General features: G+C 47.8%; 1 protein-coding gene and 2 pseudogenes across 1 annotated transcript; 1 reads left to right on the top strand and 2 right to left on the bottom strand.

Moving 5' to 3' along the window:
• LOC136521119 (uncharacterized) overlaps positions 1 to 11,308 on the bottom strand; it is a 31,669-nt pseudogene extending 20,361 nt beyond the window's left edge.
• A 1,479-nt stretch (positions 11,309 to 12,787) lies between these two features.
• On the top strand, positions 12,788 to 13,120 carry LOC136519788 (protein GLUTAMINE DUMPER 5-like; annotated as a pseudogene).
• Positions 13,121 to 17,668: 4,548 nt separating this feature from the next.
• On the bottom strand, positions 17,669 to 18,266 carry LOC136524143 (protein GLUTAMINE DUMPER 6-like). The gene has a single exon (XM_066517603.1). It carries the CDS (start codon positions 18,158 to 18,160, stop codon positions 17,828 to 17,830), a length of 333 nt encoding a protein of 110 aa, XP_066373700.1. The 5' UTR covers positions 18,161 to 18,266; the 3' UTR covers positions 17,669 to 17,827.
• Positions 18,267 to 21,557: the final 3,291 nt, after the last annotated feature.

The raw sequence follows: 21,557 nt of genomic DNA, 5'->3' as shown, positions 1-21,557 counted from the left end.
AGAAAATGAAGATATTCATATCTCCCATGAGCAAATGGTGGTACAAGCATAAGATGTTGATGCTCCACAACCTCCTCCTCAAGTGGTCAATAGAAGAAACACACCTCTCCTACAAGATCATCCATAAGATCTCATCATAGGGAGTCCATCAAAGGGTGTAATGACTCGATCTCAAAAACTTACTTCATTTATTGCTCATCACTCTTTTGTCTCTTGCTATGAGCCTACCAAGGTAGAAGAAGCTCTTAAAGATCCGGATTGGATCAATGCCATGCATGAAGAGTTGAACAACTTTACTCGCAATGAAGTTTGGACTCTTGAAGAGCGACCAAAAGGTGCAAGAGTCATTGGAACGAAGTGGGTGTTCCGCAACAAGCAAGATGATCAAGGTGTTGTTGTGAGGAACAAGGCAAGACTAGTTGCAAAGGGGTTCTCTCAAGTTGAAGGTTTGAATTTTGGAGAGACCTTTGCACCGTTGCAAGATTAGAAGCCATCTGTATCCTTCTTGCATACGCATCACATCATGAAATGAAACTATATCAAATAGATGTGAAAAGTGCATTTTTAAATGGCTTTATTAATGAACTAGTCTATGTTGATCAACCTCTCGGGTTTGAAGACCCTAGATATCCTAATCATGTTTATAGGTTGTCCAAGGCACTATATGGGCTCAAGCAAGCCCCAAGAGCTTGGTATGAGCGCCTTCGGGACTTTCTTATTGAGAAGGGCTTCACCATTGGAAAGGTCGACACCACACTATTCACCAAGAAGCTTGATGGGTATATCTTCATTTGTCAAGTATATGTTGATGATATCATCTTTGGATCATCAAATGAAGACTCATGCAAAGAATTTGGTGAATTGATGTCTAAGGAGTTCGATATGTCAATGATTGGTGAGCTTACATTCTTTCTTGGTTTTCAAGTCAAGCAAATGAAAGAAGGCATCTTCATCTCTCAAGAGAAATACACAAGAGATCTTCTCAAGAGATTCAAGATGGATGAATGTAAGCCAATAAAGATACCAATGCCTACTAATGGACATCTCGACCTAGATGAGGGAGGTAACCCGGTTGATCAAACTCTCTACCGTTCCATGATTGGTAGCTTGTTATATTTAACCGCATCTAGGCCCGACATCATGTTTAATGTGTGTATGTGTGCTAGATTTCAAGCTAGTCCTAAGGAAACACATTTAATTGACGTAAAAAGAATCCTTAGGTATCTTAAGCACACACCAAGCATTGGCCTTTGGTATCCCAAAGGAGCTTTATTTGAATTAATTGGCTATTCCGATTCGGATTACGCCGGATGCAAAGTTGATAGAAAGAGCACATCCGGAGGGTGCCATTTGCATGGTAGATCAATTGTGTCTTGGTCCTCCAAGAAACAAAATAGTGTGGCTTTGTCCACCGCCGAAGCGGAATACATTGTCGCGGGTGCTTGTTGTGCATAAATTTTATACATGAAACAAACTTTGCTAGACTATGGTGTAGTTCTAGAAAAGGTACCTCTTTTGTGCGACAATGAAAGTGCGGTAAAACTTGCAAATAATTCGTGTCGACGAAATATGGTCGGCAGTCCACCGAGGGGGGGTGCCCGTGGTGGTAGATTATCGGTAGGATGCGTGTGATCAGGAACTAGATGGTGACACAAGGCGCAGAGACATCGATTTAGACAGGTTCGGGCCATCTGGTCGACGTAATACCCTACGTCCTGTGTCTTTGGCGTATTGCATTGAGATGCATATAGATTAACCTGTCCTCTAGGGGACCCTTGTCTCTCCTTATATACTCCGAAGAGACAAGGTTACAAGTAAAGTATCTAATTTGGTACTATTACAATATCTAGTATAACTTGTAATCTTGATGTGTATGCCTTGATCTTACGGGTCGGGCCACCTCGGATGGTGCGGCCCATGTACCATCTTGTGCTACCTGGGGGTATACTCCCCATAGCTAGTCCTCGAGCGCCATGTATTCTGATGCAACACGCCTTTTCAACCTTCTCCGAATAGTGAGGCTTGAGTTCTTGACATCTCCGACCACCGTTGTCGCCGGAGAAGTAGGTTGTCCGAAGAATGTATGGTGCTCTTAAGAAGAAAGAAAAAGATTTCTGTCCCAGGAAGTGTGCCCACTTGTATTTCTGAAAAGAAATGTAAGTGCGTCTTGAAGCGTAGCATCTTTGATCATCAGAGGCGTAGTGGTCGAAAAACAAACACATTCACTGCAAGGTGAAGTGTGCCCACTTAGTCCCCGAGCCTGGTAGTAGGTGACTTAGGCACATGGTGCCAGGGTCTAAAAAGAATTCCCAGTTAAATTGAGAACCCAATCGTCGTACAGGCGATACGAGATGCACCAACAGGTGCATCATACCGATGTAGTCCCCGAGCTTGCTGGAAGGCGAGGTATGAGCCTTGTAGCAAGGTCTAAGTGAGAAAAAATATCCCAACTGTATGCGAGTTGCCAGTCACATGTAGTCGAGACGTAAAGTCCCCGAGCCATGGTCGGAGAGTGGTCGAGGCAGTCCCCGAGCTACGATCGAGGAGCGAGCGACGAAGTCCCCAAGCCGTGGTCGGAGAGTGGTCGAGGCAGTCCCCGAGCACAGGTCGAAGAGCGAGCGACGAAGTCCCCGAGCCGTGGTCGGAGAGTGATCGAGGCAGGCAGTCCCCGAGCACAAGTCGAGGAGCGAGCGACGAAGTCCCCGAGCATAGCTCGAAATTGCTGCAATATAAATATGTAGAATAGTAGTACATGATGTATAAAATAATAAATTATGGAGAAAAAATCAGCGGTGAAGAAATAGCGTATGACGCTCAGCAGTCATTTGCAAATGAGCATGATGTGATAAAGCAGTTGGTGCTTTGTAAACATCAGTGTTAATGTGAAGTTTGTGTTTATACTTAATATAAACTGCCCAATCAGTTAGTATGTAGCTGAGTCTCCAGCCCTAGCTAGCCCGTTAACCATAATGCGGGGCGCGAAGCCCGTGCACGTGTAGGAAGAACAAAGCGTCGCTAAGGAGCCGCTGCCAACCACCCATAACGCAGAGGGCAGACGCTCATGCATGTGTAGGGAGGAGCCAGAGACAGGGCCGTCTCTGGAGGCATCGAGCGTCAACATGACTGGTCGAGGATTTGTATTAAGTATAGCTGTATGTTATATTTAAGATGGTATACATGGACAAACGTTATTTGAAGAATAATCATGATAAGGATGTTGTGGAGAAACGTCGTAATGAAAATTATATTAAATATAAATATTAGAAGTGTACTTGTCTTTAGATAGAAATCTAATCGGTGGCGATGAAGTTGTCCGGTCCTCGAGCTTTTCGGCCTGTTCTGATGGTGGTCGCGGTTGTCGTAGCACCGTTCTTCGCGGCGATCATCATTTGCGACGTGGTCTGGTGGTCGGAGCTCTGTGGAGCCGCTCGGGACGTGGTCGTCGTGGTCTAGTGGTCGACGTGGTCGGAGCTCGGTGGGGCCGCTCGAGACGTGGTCGATGTGGTCGTGGTCGGAGCTCGGCAGAGCTGCTCGGGACGTGGTCGACGTGGTTGCGGTCGACGTGGTCGGAGCTCGGTGGAGCTGCTCGCTCTGCGGCTCGGCGTGGCTTGCTTGATGGCTCGCTGTGGCTCGCTCAGCGGCTCGATGGCTCTCGACGTGGCTTGCTAGATAGCTTGTACGGCTCATGTAGTTGCTCGGTTCTGGCTCGTTGTCTTGGTGTGGTCGGAGTAAGTAGTCCGAGCGACGTCGTCCTTATATTAGTGATCGGTTCTTCCTTATTTGCTTGCATGCATTTAGATTTGCTTCCATGGAGATCTCTGCTGCACGTTGTGTTTGATTCGAGTTGGAGTAGGACTCCTGTGCAGATGCGGCCCGGAGTACAAACGCCACGTAGTTGCGCCACCGAGTCCTCGGCGGGTTGGCGACTTAGTCCCGAGCCAATGAGACGAGCTGCGTGGGGTGCAGTTTGCCTGCCAGCAATAGTCATGGAGATATCCGAAGATGTATACATATATATTCCATAGAATTAAAATTAATGAGACATGACTTAGCTTGCGATCAAGGCGCATTCGGACTTGCATCCTCCGCCCATGCACGTTGCATGTGTATATACACCCGAAGATGCGAATCAGCCTTGCATGGCACTGTAGATCGTGCCTCCTCCACGGTAGACTCTGGCGCCGTTGCGTGCTCGCTGGAAATCCGATGTCGTGTCATGTGGAGCCGACGCCGTGGCCCGGGAGTCTGTACTACGAGCCTTGCGTGCCCGTTGTGAGCCCGATGGGATCTCAACAAAGTGCCGCCATGCAGTTTCGTAGTGGACAGCATAGCGCAGCATCGCGATGCACTCCGAACGCCGCCGCCAGCGTGCCAGGCATGACGCGTGACGTTCGGACATGCACCGTGATCGTTGAAGGATGTCGACTTGATCAGCCAAGCTGTCACGAAGCATGTTGATCTTGAGGTACGCCATCTGGTTCGCCATGGATCAGCACGCACAACCCCTAGAGGGGGCCCCTACCTGGCGCGCCACTGTCGATGAAATATGGTCGGCAGTCCACCGAGGGGGGTGCCCGTGGTGGTAGATTATCGGTAGGATGCGTGTGATCAGGAACCAGATGGTGACACAAGGCACAGAGACAGCGATTTAGATAGGTTCGGGCCATCTGGTCGACGTAATACCCTACGTCCTGTGTCTTTGGCGTATTGCATTGAGATGTATACAGATTAACCTGTCCTCTAGGGGACCCTTGTCTCTCCTTATATACTCCGAAGAAATAAGGTTACAAGTAAAGTATCTAATTTGGTACTATTACAATATCTAGTACAACTTATAATCTTGATGTGTATGCCTTGATCTTACGGGTCGGGCCACCTCGGATGGTGCGGCCCATGTACCATCTTGTGCTACCTGGGGGTATACCCCCCACAATCCGGTTCAACACTCTCGCACCAAGTATATAGATATCCGCCATCACTTTCTATGAGATCATGTGGCTAAAAATGATATATCACTAGAAGGTGTAAGATCTGAAGATCAATTAGCAGATATCTTCACTAAACCGCTAGATGAGGCTACATTTTGTAGATTGCGGAATGAGCTCAATGTACTTGATTTTAGTAACTTCACTAAAAATTGAGCTTGTGTTGTCCCTTGCATTCATTGTAATATACAACATGCTTAATTTGTGGCCATGCATATAGGGCTTGTCTAACATGGTTAAGATAACCGTCGAAAAGCGTGTGAAGAAGCTTAACCTTGGATCAAACTTGACAAGCAACTAGATTTAATTACAAGTATTGCATATGCATGAATGTTGTTTTGTCGTTTTGTTCCATTTGCCCTCTTGTTGCCTATTTTCTTAAAAAGAATTATAGCCTAAGGCAAAATATTTTGAAAAATATGAGGGTTTGAGAGAGGTCACTCACATCAGTCCCAATTGGTGTTTATTTGGATCTTATTCAAGTTGGGACTTGATTGGGAACAGGCAGCGCGAAGGAAGTTTGAAGATCTGCTGGAAAAAGTGCACCGGACGATGCACCGGACGCTGTTGTCCAGTGTCCGGTCAGTTCACAGGAGGTGAACTGCTGGTGAAGGAGTGACCGGATGCTACGTCTGTGCGTTCAGTCAAGAAGGGTTCAGCGTCTGGTCGATCGAAGGAAGAACAAGTTGTACTGACCGGACCCTGCCTACGTCCGGTCATGGACCACCGGACGCGTCCGGTCCCGATTCCAGAGGAACTGGACCTCTCTGGAATCGACCGGACGCTGGGTGGTAGCGTCCGGCCACTACCACCGGAGCGTCCGGTCAGTGGATCTCGCGTGGCTTCAGGTCTCTTTTCTCCGTTTCCTTATCTGTCGCGTGTCGGGAATCTATTTAACCTCAGCCATACCCTTTTTGCCCCTCACCTCGCCTTTGCCCTAGCCCGAGCCGCCGCCAAATCGCCGCTGCTTTACTCGCCGCGCCACCACAACCCCGCGCCGGCCACCTCGTGCCCAAGCCTCAGCGCCCAAGCTCGCCACGCCGCCGTAACTCGCCGTGCCGCCGCAGCCCCGAGCCGCCCACCTTGCGCTCGCCTCGCACGCCACCGCGCCTGCCCTGCCCTGCCTACGCTTGCCCTGTGCCACGCCAACCCTAGCTCGCGTGCGTGTCTGCTCCGTGCGGCTCTCCATGTCAGCGCCGCCGTCGGTTCCTCTGGCACCAAGCTTCAGTCAAAGTCGATTCCAGTGCCTTAGGCCTACCTCCTCTCGGTAAGGCTAGCTCCTTGTTTCAATTTCAATTTGCTTAGATCAAATTGCAATACAATGCGCTGATTTCAAAAATTCTAGGGCCACCAGTTCATCATTGCTCCTTGTAACCCTAGCCCCTGCCGGTTCCGAGGGTTCCGCCGCATGTCGCCTTTTCTTTTCTCGGATCGCCGGATCATCAGGTAGCTTGCCCGTCGTCTCAATTTCGTACCTACATTGCTTGTTTCCTAGGTTTTCGCATCTATTAGATATATTGTATTTATTCATATATCCATATATTCTATCGTGCAACGAGTCGGTTCTGTTGTGGTTCTTGTGGCAGTAGGCAGTCAACTTGGAGCCAAGCTCATGAGTAAGGATCGAGGCCAAGCCTCGAGAGTGTTAGTTTGTCTGTTGATCTTCATCAGCATCAGTTCATCATCTTGTCAGTTCAGATGGCTCGCACCAAGAACGTTGGTGGTGGCCTAGGTGATGATGATCGGAGGCCCCCGCCTCGCCAGCCAGCAGAATCGAAGGGCAAGTCAACCAAGCAGGTGACATCCAAGAAGCGCAAGTACCTCGACGCAGAGACAACGAGGGCAGCAGCTGTTGCAGAGGCCGCAGAGCGTGCCGAGAGAGGTGGTGCCCGCAGCGGAGTTGTCATTGCAGATCAGCCGATTTCACCAGCAGTAAGAGCTGCGATTGAGGAGGTTGAGCATCATCACGGTAGTCCAGCTGGGACTGCCACGTTTGCAGGACGACGGGTTGCCATTGAGGAGGGTCCGTCAGCAGAGCAGGAGCCAGTTCAGCAGACTCAGGAGGGCGAGTAGGCACAGCAGACCTAGGAGGCCGAGGAGACCGAGCCGGCACCTCAGCTACGCCGCTCGAGTCATACCAGTGCTATAGTTCCACCGAGGCCAGCTACATAGCGCAGGGGGTCACGCCCTCTGCCCAGACCACAGGGTCCGCCTCCAGTGGTACACCTCGACTTGAGGGCCGCTACAGCCAGACAGGTTCAACAGCTGCGATTTGTAGAGTTTGAGGTTTTGTTTCCTCTGAGGAGGGATGAGAGAGCAGCTGAGGGTTTCTACATGAAACTGCATGAAGATTTCTACAATGCTTATCTCAACAGTGGGGCAGTGTTCAGATCTTAGAGAGTCTGCCGCATAGAGTCTATTGTGGCAGCAGCCGGAGAGCACATTCGACCTTACTTATCATATCTGCCAGTGTTGACAGATTTGATTGGACGGATGGGAATATATGTACCATCTTGGGTTCGTCAGTTTTATGCTTCACTCTTCATCGATCCACATCACAGATTTATTCACTTTGCTTTTAGAGGCAGAGACTACAGAGTGACGAGTGGGAGGGCCATGGAGATACTGCGGCTACAGGATCAGCCTGTCAAGCTGCATGAGGTATGCTATGGACAGCAAGAGCCTACCAGGCGTCCTCATGGAGGGCAGGTGCCCCCTACAGATTTAGTGCGACATTGCTTCAAGGAGCCCTTTGGTGAGGGGTCGAGTAGGAACCCCAGTGACTTGACTCCTACAGCGAGAGTGCTAGAGGCCATCATCAGGAGGACACTGCTTCCCAGGTTGGGATACAGGGAGGACCTGACTCGCTTATAGCTCTGGCTTCTCAATGCCCTGATGCAGCAGATAGTATTTGATATCTGGGACCTCCTTCTTTCAGAGATGGAGGATACTATAGCTGAGGGATTCAAGGGTCGCAGGCAGCTTCCCTATGCTCACTGGATCACGTTCCTCATCCGTAGAGTAGTGCTTGATAAGCCCCTAGGTATGATGGATGAGTATATAGGTGCCACCACTGAGTTCCCAGCTTACAACTTGTTACAGAGGATCAGACACAGCACTCCTCAGGCACCCAGACAGCCTAGCCGTTGTCCCGATGTTCTAGAGTCCGTAGCTCAGCAGGATGAGATTATTAGAGGGATTGCAGCCACTGAGGAGGAGGAGCTAGAGGCACAGCAGGAGGTGAGCGAGTATAGTGACAGCTCTGACGACGACTACTAGCCTATTCCTCAGATGCCTCCATGCAGACACGATGCAGAGGCCGGTAGCTCTAGTTCTGCTCCACCTGCTCCGCAGACAGACCCTGCTCTCATTGCTATTCTTGAGCGGATGCAGCAGACACAGGCACGACAGGCATAGGAGACCGCTACCAACTTCGCTCAGTTCTAGGCTCGTCAGGACGAGTTCCAGAGGCAGCAGCAGCTTCTCCAGTAGCAGCAGCAGCAGATGCATCATCAGCAGATACTTATGCAGCAGCAGCTTATGGGCTTTATGCAGCATGTCGTGATAGCACTTGGGGCCCCACTGCCACAGTCTTTGCCCTAGCTTGCTCAGCCTGCCTCCACCACTTCGACGACTCCAGCAGTACAGCCCAGTGGGCTCCAGAGTTAGGGACAGCCTCTAGCTCAGTTTGCTTCACCTCTTGTACATGTGTCCCAGTGGTTAGCCTCACCCGTGGTAGCCCCGCAGTTCACTCCACTTCAGACGGGCTTCACACCAGAGCAGTCTTTCTCGCTATTTGTGCCTGACACGTCAGTCTCCAGGAGTCTTGGAGCATCCTTCAGCGAGTTGACCAGCATGCCTACTCTGCCTCATATGCATACCGCCGGTCCGTCTACAGCAGCTCCAGCTATCATGACTACTCAGAGGCTCCCCTCGTTTGTCACCTCGTCAGATCCTACGATAGACATACTAGCAGCTTCATAGGCAGCACCAGCCCTAGCTTAGACCCAGACCGCTTCAGCGACACTTCCTGCTTCAGAGGGTCAGTCAGTTCAGAGCTCAGGGTCAGATGATGATGGCGCCCAGTTCCATCTTGCTCCACGTACTTCAGCGCCCGACTCATCCGCTGTAGCCCCGCCGACCGACCCTTAGGTTTTGATGTTTGATGCCAAAGGGGGAGAGGGTTTGAGTATGTAGACTCAGGGGGAGCGAGTTTTAGGGGGAGCTAGTTATATAGTATTAGCTTATTATATACATTTGGAGTTTTATTTGTGTGATACACTATTACTTTTGCATTCGTGTGTTTACCTTCATGCATACTATTATATATATGTGATAGTGCTATCTACGTGATTGTGATATATGACATGTGTGATTTCTACTTTACATTATTTATATGTCATATCACTTGTGTAATGCTCATTTGCTTTTGCTTCCGCATTTATACTTCGAAGCAAATGAGCTTTGTTATTTGTACGCGTGCTTAATTCATATCCTTTGAGTACATTGTGTTGGCTTGGGTCATATAAGCTTGCCTAACTCTTTTGTTCTTATCGACAAAAGCTTATATGAACCAAGCATGTTAAAAACCTCACTCTTTAACATACTCGAGGTGGTATTGTCATCAATCACCAAAAAGGGGGAGATTGAAAGCATCTAGGCCCCTTATTGGATTTCGGTGATTAATGTCAATACAAGATTACTATGACTAACATGTGTTTTGCAGAGGCAATTAAGTTAGGTCATGGTAATGGAGATCGATTGGGCAATCGAGGTTGTCATGCCCCTATGATGGAAATCGTTTTGGTTTTCAAAGGATTGACGACAAGGTTAAGGATCACTAGTTCTAAGTGTCAATTGGAGTTGGAGAGACACTTAGAGTAGTTTAGGACTTTGTTTTTCCTTTGGCCGTACTATTAAGGGGGGTATGAACGGGTAGCTTGACCTAGTTGAGTCTAGTGAGTTAGGTGTGGTGCACACTTGTTAAAACTAGCTCTAGGTAGCTCCTATGAATGCCTAAGATCCTTTGGAGCAAACTTCATTCACATATGATCGAGAGTTGGAAGTGAATAGAGGGTCAAATACTGACCGGACGCTGGCTCTGGTGCGACCGGACGCTGGCCACAGGGTCCGGTCAGTTCATTTGACCGAGGAGAAGAAGTCTGGTGTGACCGGATGCTGGAAGGTCAATGTGACCGGACGCTGAGGGCCAGCGTCCGGTTGACTCCAGTAAGGGTCCAGACTTGAGAAAGTGTGACCGGACGCGTCCGGTCAATACTGACCGGACCCTGAGGGTTCAGTGTCCGGTCGAGTCCAGTAAGGTTCCAGTAAGGGTTTTATGCGACAGGACGCGTCCGGTCACCCCGCAGAAGCTCATAACGGTTCGTTTTTCAGGCTGCCTTATAAATAGAAGCTCCACTCATGTGTGGAGTTACTTTTGCTCATTCCAATAGCTGAGAAACATGTTTGTGAGTGTCAAGAAGAGCAAGGTCCTAGTGAGGTGTTTGTGATTTGAGAATCCAAGAGAGTAGCCTCACTAGCAAATCAAGAGTAGCAAAGTGTGCATCCATCTTCTCATTAGGCTTCGCGTGGTCAAGTGAGAGTTCGTGCTTATTACTCTTGGTGATCGCCATCACCTAGACGGCTTGGTGGTGATTGGGAGTTTGATGATCACCCGGCGGAGCTTGTGGGTGACCCAACTCAAGTTGTGAGCGGCTTTGGGTGATTCGCCGCGACGGAGTGTCGAAGAATCAACCCGTAGAGAGCACTTGATCCTTGCGCGGATCAAGGGGGAGCTACACCCTTGCGCGGGTGCTCCAACGAGGACTAGTGGGGAGTGGTGACTCTCTGATACCTCAGCAAAACATCGCCGCGTTCCTTTCTCTCTCTATTTACTTTGAGCATTTACTTTGAGTATTTACTTTGAGCAATTCAATACTTGTTTTACATCCATAGAATTGCTTGCTAGAGTAAGTTTGGAACATAGGTTGCGAGTTCGTTGTGCATTAGTTTGATAGAAACACTTTTCAAGGCAAAAGGGGTTAATTGGGCTATCCGTAGGATTTGATTATTGCAAGAGAATTTAGAATTAGCCCAATTCACCCCCCCTCTTGGGCATCTTGATCCTTTCAATGGTCATGCTGTAGAGTAGCGAAAGCTGCATCAGTCTCATTTGCTTCCCTCACTGGGTCCACTGGCTTAGTGGGACACGGAGAGATAAGTGCTAGATCATTGTCGGATAGCGCAAGTGCTATCTCAAGCTTCTCTCGCCATACGTTATAGTTGCTTCCATTGATAGGCGGAATGGACGAGATAAACGTCATTGGGTTGTATCCTGAAAACAACATCAGAGATTATGAGAAACATTTAACATAATATTTGCATGTCTTAATTTAATGTTGGTCAAAATTAAAACATAGAACATTCTTCTACACTGATTCTACATCACCGTTGGGCAGAAATAGAATTAATGCATAAACTCATAAATAAAAAAATATAATATTGTTATCATCAACATTGGTCAGAAAATCACAATATTATAATTTAACTTAAACAAAATAACTACTCCTTCAATTTAAATTTTTCCATTGGTTCCAATTAATTAGAGGATAATATAATCATAGCAGCGGAAACATGACAAATTCTTGAAAAATAATACTTATTCAGAAGCATTTCAAGGTCCTCATCTACTCTCTGAAAATTCTAACACGTTGGTGCAAAATTGTCAGAGATTGTAACTGATACTATGAATGAAATCATTGAACTTGCTTCTAAAAAAATAAAACAAAAAGCGAAACTTGACTGTTCATTCGCCATTGTTCATTTTGGCCCGAAGGCCCACAATGACCCAAAACTGAGCCGCACGCGCCGCGCGCACAGCGTTCCCCGCGACCCAGGCCACAACCTAGGCCTAGGCTGGGAAAGTCCTTCCCCGCCTGGGTGGAATCTGGCTTGAGCTCTCTCAGCCGTCGATCTCGATCCTGCGGTCATCCGCGCACTTTGGCGGAACAAAATGCGCCCCGCCGTGGACTCCCCCAAAACCCTAACTCACACTCTCTCCCTCCCCTTCTCTCTCTCGCAATGGCGCAATGGCAGTCCGTGACGGCCGGAGAAGGAGCCGGCGCTGCCACGGGCCCTCTCGCCGACGCGCGCGCTCCCCGGAGGGAGAGCGAGCCACCGTCGAGCGGCCCCGTGTCGATGCCCTAAACTCGCGCCCGCGTGTCACCGTCTCGGCGATGAGCGGAGGCTCGGGCCTCGCCTTCCTACGTGACGGCGGTGGCCCGCACACCGATGAGGAGTAGATAGGCGGATACCATTGTTAGGCTTAGTGGATCAACTAGGTGTAGATCAGTGGGTGTACATGCTTCTATTCGGGATAAAACAACCTAGATTGACTAGAAAGAGAACTAGAGAGAGAGAAGGGGAGAGAGGTAGAGGCATAGACCATCGGTGGGCTTGGCAGAGGAACTCGCCATGGCGTCAGTGTAGGTGGCGATGAGGCAGTGGCGTCCCGGTGGCGGTGTAGACGACGGGCGTGGTGCAGAGGCGGCGGTGAGTCTTTCTGTCGCTGGCAGCGCCCGCTCTCTAGATCGGATTAGGGTTATGTCAGTGGGGTTTGTGGCGGCACGGTGAACCTCGTACCGAGTGCCCCGTCCCCCACCTCCTTTTATATGACGCTGTGCGACGGGGGCCACCAACCATGGTTTGGTTGGGCGCCCTGATCAGAGCGTGGATCTAAGACCCGAGTCGGGAGGAGATCAACCTAACAGAGGTTTCTTTGTTGTGCTGCTACACATAAGAGGATGAGGCCTTAGAGTGTTGTGTCAGGTGTTGCAGTGAAGCTAATGGCCGACGTAGGTGAGGCCCCGCTGAGCTCATGGAGGACGCCGACACTGTACATCTTCCTGGGCCTCGCCTTCGTTATGGGCATCATTGCGGTGGCGCTGCTCGTGCTCATTTGCGCGCGCAAGAAGGCGTGGTCATCGTCGTCCGACGAGAAGGCAGCGGAGGCGACGCACGCGCTCGTGCCGCTGGACCGGGAGCCCAAGGTCGTCGTCTTCATGCCCGGCGACCACGCGCCGTCCTTCCTCGCCAGCACCAAGCCGCTCTGCGGTGACGGCGCGGCGGCAGTGTAGGCAGTGGGTAAGTGTGGGGGTATGACCCCCGGTATCCACAAGACAAGACATGGGTCGTACCATCAGAGGTGGCCCAGCCCACAAAATCAAGACGTGCACGGTGCTGCTCGACGTGCACCGTAAGCTATTGTATAGTACCAAATAGGATACTTTCCTTGTTACCCTGTCCCTCTAGACTATATAAGGAGAGGCAAGGGTCCCCTAGTGGACAACGATCGATACATCTCAATGCAATACATCAGAACACATGATGTAGGTATTACGTCATACTGACGGCCGAACCTGTCTAAATCTTGTGTCTTGGTGCTTGTATTACCACCTCGCTCCTGATCTCGCTCACCTCTACGATAAATCTACCATCGTGGGATATCCCTCGGTGGACTGCCGAGCATCTTTTGTCAACAGTAATGACGAGATCGAGGCTCCCCCGCGCGCGCCAAACCGCGTGGGCGTGGCGAACCGAGCCGCGACGCGCGGCCAATTTTTGTAAATAGATTTTTTTCCCATTGGCTAGCTTGAGACTTGACGAGACTTTGAAAGGCGGCGGCTTTTGAAATCAACGAAAAAGAAGTTTGGTCTTTGGTTTGGTTTGTTTCGGCAAAAGCTCCCGGCGGCTTCCATAAACGCGTCCGGCCTTTTGGTTTGGCTGCGTGTTCAGTACTCTACGTCCTTCAGTTGGGAACTTGGGATCCAATCGATTTGTGCTGCATCGACCTTGCTTTATTCGTCCATTAACGGTACGAGATCATATACGACACACACGCCGTCAGCGACGAGGAGCCTCGGCGGTAGGTGTTTGCTGTTGCTCTCGAGTCAGACTACTGAGCGGCACAAACATGGCGTATATGAACCGAGGCCACCATCGCCTTATATGATGGGGCGCAAGCTTTTCGTGACACTCGATCTGACGATGACGAGCGACAGTCTCAGGCTGATCAACATCTGATCCGTCGTGCGTCGCCATCTGTGTAAGCAAAGCCGAATAATAACCGATCAAGCCCAGTACAACCTGCCATTGTAGCATATACAGTGCCGGCCGGCCGGCCGGCCGGTCTATTCACTGCAACGCAGTTTTTCTATTCCTCGGTTCCAAATTACAAGTTTATTTGTTTTTTCCATGTATACTTCTTAGCGTTTGCTATATAGATATATTGATAGCATATATTTAAGTTCATAATGAAAGCTATATACTTAAACAAGTCAAAATGATTATAGTAATTTGGAATGGAGTCTTTTTTTTTTTTTTTGCCAAAGGTGTATATAGGGTGTTGCCGGACATTATTTTGTTTTATAGAAAATGAAAGTATTCCTGGTCTTTGTAAAATTACACAGTCAACTTATAAAGAACAAATAAAAGAGAGAGAGAGTAGGACACCCAGACAAAAAAAATATATAACCAAAGTCTATTATCTATTATCGGTGAAGATGTTCAAAGCTACAATGTCCAGTGCTCTACTTGTTAAGGCTAAATAGACATTCCTTATTACATGAAGATGTCTGTTTAGCCGTAATAAGGAATGCCTTTTTAGAACAATCTTCAAAGTCTCTGGCTAAACATACATTTCTTTTGATTGTCGCTTGGCTAAACCCGTGTCGAATTCCTTGCTAATTGCTTTTAATCTTCAACCACCTAATGGGACGGCTCCTATGTTTGGTGCTTGGAGAAGGAGCTTTGCTCCAAGTTTGAGGGATCTGATCATATAGTGGGGCTAGGAGCAATTTGGTAGGTTTTGTGGTCGAATAGAAATGATGTAGTGTTCAACAAAAAAATGTTCTAATTCTTGCTTGTAGGTATTCTTCAGGAAAACTTACTAGACCAGGCATTGGTCACTGTTGTCTAAAGAGGAAGCGACAAGACCATTAAAGGATGGGTGCATGCGCTTGGAAATACTGATGTTACAAGTGTTTGGGGAACTTGGTTGGCGTCATCAAAGAAGGATTGAGGGTTGTGCCTCTTAGTTGTTTGGTTTCAATTGATTAGGTTTAGATTGGACAGGTCACGTTTGGTAGTCTTGTTTCATCTTGTTTCTGCTTAGTGGAACTTGGTGTAAGAACCAGCTTTTATGTATCGGACAGTTATACTCATTCACACGTGGATGGGAGAGACAGGAATATTTTTATTCCTTTATCTAAAAAAATGTGAGCCTTGGAGTGCTTGTACAATTGGTAGACGGCAAGAGCGACAAGCTTGCTCATCTCTCTAATCCTGCTCAACCAATAAGCTGATATGGTAGTTGATATGCCCGTTGTTGTACTTGCTCTGTCTATGCAGTTTCTAGTTTTGGTTGTTTATGTTTTTCTATTTCGCTTTTGTCCGTGCACATTAGCTACATTAATTAATGTCACAGTAAGACAAGTGGACCTGGGCTCGCTCTTTTTTCATGAACTTTTTTTGTTCAATGTTGGCATGCTAATCTTTTTATCTCTTGGCATGTTTTTTTGTTTCTCTTTTGGCCAGCCAAATATTTAGGCCATGAGAAAAAATTGTCAAATTTGGGTGGGGAATAAAAGATGGCTTTACAAGAAGGTAATTTGAATGAAACTTACAATGACGATGATAATGCTTATAGCAGAGAAAACTTGATAATACCCGTACTTTTAGAAACTATCTAAAGCAATTGTAAAAAATTGCATAAGATCCTTGTCGAAAAAATGAAACTAAACATCAGTCTTCTAAATGTTCCAACACACCTTGCAGATAGAAAATTTCGGGCCCGTTCCTCGATACGGCCTCACACTACACTCAGTAACATGACTATCATTTTTTGAATCATTAAATTCTAGTATTCGTACCACGTGCAGTTCAAAATTATATTTTTTGAAAAAATTCAAGTAAAAGAAATAAAGTAACTAAATATATCAAAAAGCCATAAAAATCCTCAAATTCTAACTAGGAGTTCCTGGTGGCTTAAAAGGGCTGCACAAAAAATTTGGAGGCAAAAAAAAAAACTTTGCCGAGTGCCGGGGCATGGCACTCGGCAAAGGGGGTCTTTGCCGAGTGCCACGAATAAGGCACTCGGCAAAGAGGGTTTTGAATTTTTTTAAAATTTCCTCTTTGCCGAGTGCCTTAACAGGGCACTCGGCAAAGACATTTTCAAAAAAATTTAAATCTTTGCCGAGTGCCAGAGCTGAGACACTCGGCAAAGAAATTTAAAAAAAAATCTTTGCCGAGTGCCTAACAGCAGGCACTCGGCAAAGAAGGCCGTGGCCGAAACACCGTTACGCGGGGCAGCCTTTGCCGAGTGTCGAGCTTTTGCCGAGAGTCTGACACTCGGCAAATAAGTCCTTTGCCGAGTGCCCTTCTTTGCCGAGCGCCCGACACTCGGCAAATAACTCTTTGTCGAGTGCAATTCTTTGCCGAGTGTCCGATTTTTGACACTCGACAAAGAATTTTGCACTCGGCAAAGCCTCTGTTTCCAGTAGTGCCTTGCAGATAGAAAAGTATCGATTTTGAGGGTTGAAGAAAAGTGCACCTTACCTGAAAAAAAAAAAGAATGAACAAAGAGTGACAAAAAAGGGTAATTTTTTAGGAACAGGCGTCACAGTTAGTGCTTGCTTTCCTCATAGTAATATAACTTGGGACACAACAGCAGTAGCAACTTGGATTAAATCAGTACCCACCCGCTTTTTTTCTTCATGAGATGCCATGAAAAGAAAAGGTTACATATATAATTTGACATGTAAAATTTGCATACATGATTTGTGGTTGTAAGTTGTATAAAAGAAGTTCAATAAAACAAGTGATGCATATAACTTGTGGAGAAAAAAATCAATAAAGCAGTATACATAATATGTAAAAAGACCTTTATACATAATTTGTTGTACAAAGGTTGTGTACACGATTTCTTATACAAAACTTATGTATATAATTTGTAAAAATTCCAAATATAACCTAAATGTAAAAAGTTTATATACATAATTTCTTATGTAAAACTTGTGATGATCTTAACTCTCTCTACATAACATAACAATAGCAAAGTGCACAAGCGGCCCTTAAACTTGTTCGGTTATTGTCATCTCAATATTTAAAATCATAAATCGCTCGTTTAGGTCATCAACTTGTTTTATTGTTTTATCCCATTTCTAAACTTACAAATCAATTATTTAGATCCTCAAGCTTGTTCAATTGTGTCATGGGTTTATTAACTAAAAGCTTGGTCTTTTGAGATACGGCGATGGCGGCCTCGGTTCATGACGCCATGTTTGTGCCGCTCAGTCAGGCCGGGTGCCCTTTTGGAGAAATTTTCGATCGATTTCCTTGAGCTAATGAACTGCTAGATTTATCAGATGAATCACTACTGGAGGGCCGGCCGTCAGTCTGACTCGGATCGGAGGAAACACCTACCGGCTGCCGCCGAGGCTCCTCGTCGCTGTGACTACGTGTGTGCCGTGTCATCTCGTACCGTCAATGGACGAACAAAGAATGGTCGATGCAGCACAAAAGATCGTACAGAATTGGAAGCCAAATCGATTGGATCCAACTGAACACGCGCAGCCAAACCAGAAAAAACGCCGTACGCGTTTGTTGAAGATGGAAACTATGGAAGCTTTTGCGCAACCAAAACCAAACTTTGTTTCACTGATTTCATTTCAAAAGCCGCCGCCTCCCATGGAAACGAGAGAAAAAGAAAATACTATCGACAAAATTGCCCCCGCGTCGCCGGCTCGACGCCGCGCTCGGTTCGCCACGCGCGCGCGCGGGCTAGCCTACACTACTGCCGCCGTGCCGTCACCGCCGAGCGGCTTGACGCTGGCGAGGAAGGACGGCGCGTGGTCGCCGGGCATAAAGACGACGACCTTGGGCTCCCGGTCCAGCGGCACGAGCGCTCGCGCCGCCGCCGCTGCCTTCTCGTCGGACGACGATGCTGACGCCTTCTTGCGCGTGCAGATGAGCACGAGCAGCGCCACCGCGATGACGCCCATCATGAAGGCGATGCCCAGGAAGACGTACGGGGTCGGCGTCTTCCATAGGCTCGGTGGTCCGCCGCCGCCGCCGCCCATTAGCTTCACCGAAATACCCCCACCTCTCTCCGGCCTCATCTTCTCTCCCTTCGTATTCTTCTTCTTCTTCTTCTTCTTCTTCTTCTTCTTCTTTTATGTCTAGCAGCACAATGAAGAAACCTCTAGCTATCGGCTTGCTTCTGAGATCTTGGGTGGAATAATGGTTGACTGGTGGAAGAGAGAGGGGTGGTATATAGAGCGGCTGGGGCCTGCTTGCTTTGCCGAGTAGCCCCAGGCAGCCCCAGGCCAGGTGAGATCGTCCTCAAGGTGGTGTGGACTGTGGTGATGGCGCTGCGGGTGGGTCATCATGGCCTCATGGGTCATCATTAGCAGGAGGTTTAGCCGCCACCGGGTTTTTGGACGGAAGAGGGTGAAACCGCTAGGCGCCAGCAGGTTTTGCCTCTCGAGACTGGTGGCCTGGTGGGACAACGGCCACCACTACCAGGAGGAGAAGCTGGGTGCTGTATGCGTCTCCACGCACCAGCTGTGTGATGTGAAAAACTGAAAACGTAGATATATATTCTAGGGAATGCATGGATGGTATCCCGGCCTTCGTTCAAGATAAAAACATTTCTGGAATCCGGATAGATGTATGCATTTTTTTTTTTGGGTTTGTTTAGATACATATCAAAAAATGCACTTACTTTGGTACAGATGGTTTACGCGTGAGAGCGTAGTACAAGTATACCCCACAATGATAATATTATATTATATTATATGTTAGTAATATGGTACTATGGTATGGCCGTACGGGTGTGTGTAACTAATAGAGAGAGATACTATCTCTACCCTAAAAATATAGCAATTCTGTTTACGGACTGGAGAAAAAGTACTTAATTATTCAATCGTAGCAGTGTATTGTTTTCACGACGTGGCACATATGAAGTTTATTTATTTATTTCTAAATTTTGAGATATGAAAATCCTTTGTTACTAAAAGTATATTTGTAACGATGGTACAACATAAAAAATTGTATTATCAATCTATATGAACTTTTACATATTAACAATCAACAAAGGTTGAAACAAAACTTTGGACGACTTTGGACTTTGGACGTACGGATGCCCTGCTACAGATTTGTTTCTGCGGTGAGATGCGGATATTCGACTATGCTGCCAACGGGTAGAGTATAATGATGGTTTAGATCGTGGGCGCATATAGGGATGGAGAAATAATAAATAACCAGATCGTGCATGTCAAGAGTGCATTCATTGAACCTACCCGGCCGGGTGTCCACTCCAGCCGAGCTACTAGTATACTTTGTACACAGCGCTCCTACTCCTATACTCCTAGTAGTGGTACTCTTGATCGGACGGACGAGATCGACGTGGGTCGATCGGAGGGGTATTATGGGCGCGTTTAGTTGGTGCCAAAGTTGGCGCCACCGAAATTCGGCAGACACTGTAGCGTACTGTAGCATTTCGTTTGTATTTGGTAATAATTGTCCAATCGTTGACTAATTAGGCTTAAAATATTCGTCTCGCAAAGTACAACAAAACTGTGCAATTAGTTTTTGATTTCGTCAACATTTAGTACTCCATACATGTACCACAAATTTGATGTGATGGGGAATCTTCTTTTTGCATAGTGCCAAAGTTGGAAAATTAGGGGAACTAAACAAGGGCTATGCAGATACCAACTCCTGAGTCCTGTATACTTGTATAGAGCGCGCGGCGAGGTAGGTCTCGCTCCATCGGCGGCGGACCGATGAACTTGGCTGGCACTGGCCGGTAGGCAGCAGGGCGCCAGAGCGGCCGCATGCAGATGCAGCAGCTGGACTGGTGTGGCGTGGCCTGCGTTTCCGAGTCGCTGCGCGCATCCCGCATTCAATACGGCCGCAGACGCGGGGATGAGTCAGCGACGCGCGCGGGGACCCGTCGCCGAACGAGTAGCTGGAATACAGCAGCAGCAATTCCTTCCAGGCTGTGAGAGATGATCTGATTGCACACCAGAACGATCGATCTGGTTGCCGGCCGATTCCCTCGTCGGTGTAGCTGGACCCGGATGGATATGATGGCTTCAAATCATAATTAAACACGTTCGTCGTCGGGTGCCGTATAGTAATATATCTTTGCGGACCTGGTGACAAGGCTAGCTGTGAGCTGATCGATGCACACGCGGTCGTTGTCGCACCAGAAACACGCAAGCAGGCAGCAGAGAGCTACTCTAGCGGCGGGCTCACAACAAAAAGGATCGGAGCGTCAAAATCACACTACTCGCGTGCGCGCATATATATCGGTCGTGCTAATATAATACGTCGCGCGGCGCGGCGCACCGGCTGAGGCGTAGACCCGTTGTGGTAGTGATTTTGCCCGTAGTGCGCCGTTGCATTGCCCGGCCGCCCAGGTCACAAGTGGGAACGAAACCACGTAGAGCGATCCAATCCGATCCGGCCACGCCATTCCGATCCTTCCACACGCAGCCTGTTGAGAAAGAGTCAAAGAGGAACAAGTTAAAGCAGACTGAATTAAGGTGTGTCATCAGCCACTCAGCTGCGTGGTAAGTCAATCCCTTCTCCCCTGCCGTGCCTCGTCGGTCGTCACTCCGAAGAATTCGTCCATTGGTGGCGCGGCGCGGCGGCGGTTCCGCCGGTGGTGGCCCAGCGTAAAAGCTACTAGTGGCATGGCTTTGTTAAAAGTTAACCCGAAATGATTATGATTAACTAGTTGAGCGAATGAGCGTAAGTTAATCATCCTGGAAGTAAGCTAAAGCATGCCAAGATGCCCCCGAGTTCAACCCCCAAAGCGTAGTAACGAATGTTTGCTCATCAAGTTCCATCTTCCACACGGTGGTGTAATTCTTTGCTCTCCTCGCTCATTATTCTGCAATCCCGCAAGGCAACTCACGATGCTCCATCAGTGGGCCAGTGGCGTTGTTTAATTCAGAACGTTCCTATTTGCAGAATGCCTCTTTTTGTTGTTGTTGTTGTTTGGAAAGAAACAAGCTTTCGCAGAATCATGTTCGTTAATTAATTGTTTGGCAAAACGCACGCCAGGCACGCTTCAGCTTGTTTATGTCAAGAAGAGAAGTTGTAGCACCCATAAATCATCATGCCAACAGTATACGTACGTCTTCTCCTACAAGACGTCTGAGTTCATATATCTCAACTCGTCCCCTCGATGGGAAACTGGGAAATGTTATTTTTTTGTGCGAAAGGGAAAATGAATTAACCATATCTACTTCAGCTTGTGAGCATAAATATAACCAATAATATTGTTAGCCTTGAAAGATTGTGGTGTTTGTTCAAAGCATCAAGTGCTACATATTGATCCAATTATTCACCATAAAGTTGTCAGTTAATATACAATGACAATAAACCAAATGCATGATGAAGAATGTCAAACCAAAGGAATGACCAAGATCGAGCTCAATTGGCTGCATGCCTTTACTAGGAAAATCCAAATCCCTGCACATTCCACCGACGAATACAGAATCA

Source organism: Miscanthus floridulus, chromosome 18 (genome assembly GCF_019320115.1).
Source record: "Miscanthus floridulus cultivar M001 chromosome 18, ASM1932011v1, whole genome shotgun sequence".
Classification (NCBI taxonomy): Eukaryota; Viridiplantae; Streptophyta; class Magnoliopsida; order Poales; family Poaceae; genus Miscanthus; species Miscanthus floridulus.
This window is presented reverse-complemented; position numbering and strand designations above follow the sequence as displayed.

What these genes read in the sequence shown, in the direction of transcription:
- LOC136524143 (XM_066517603.1), bottom strand. Translation starts at nt 18,160, where the DNA reads ATGAGGCCGGAGAGAGGTGGGGGTATTTCGGTGAAGCTAATGGGCGGC.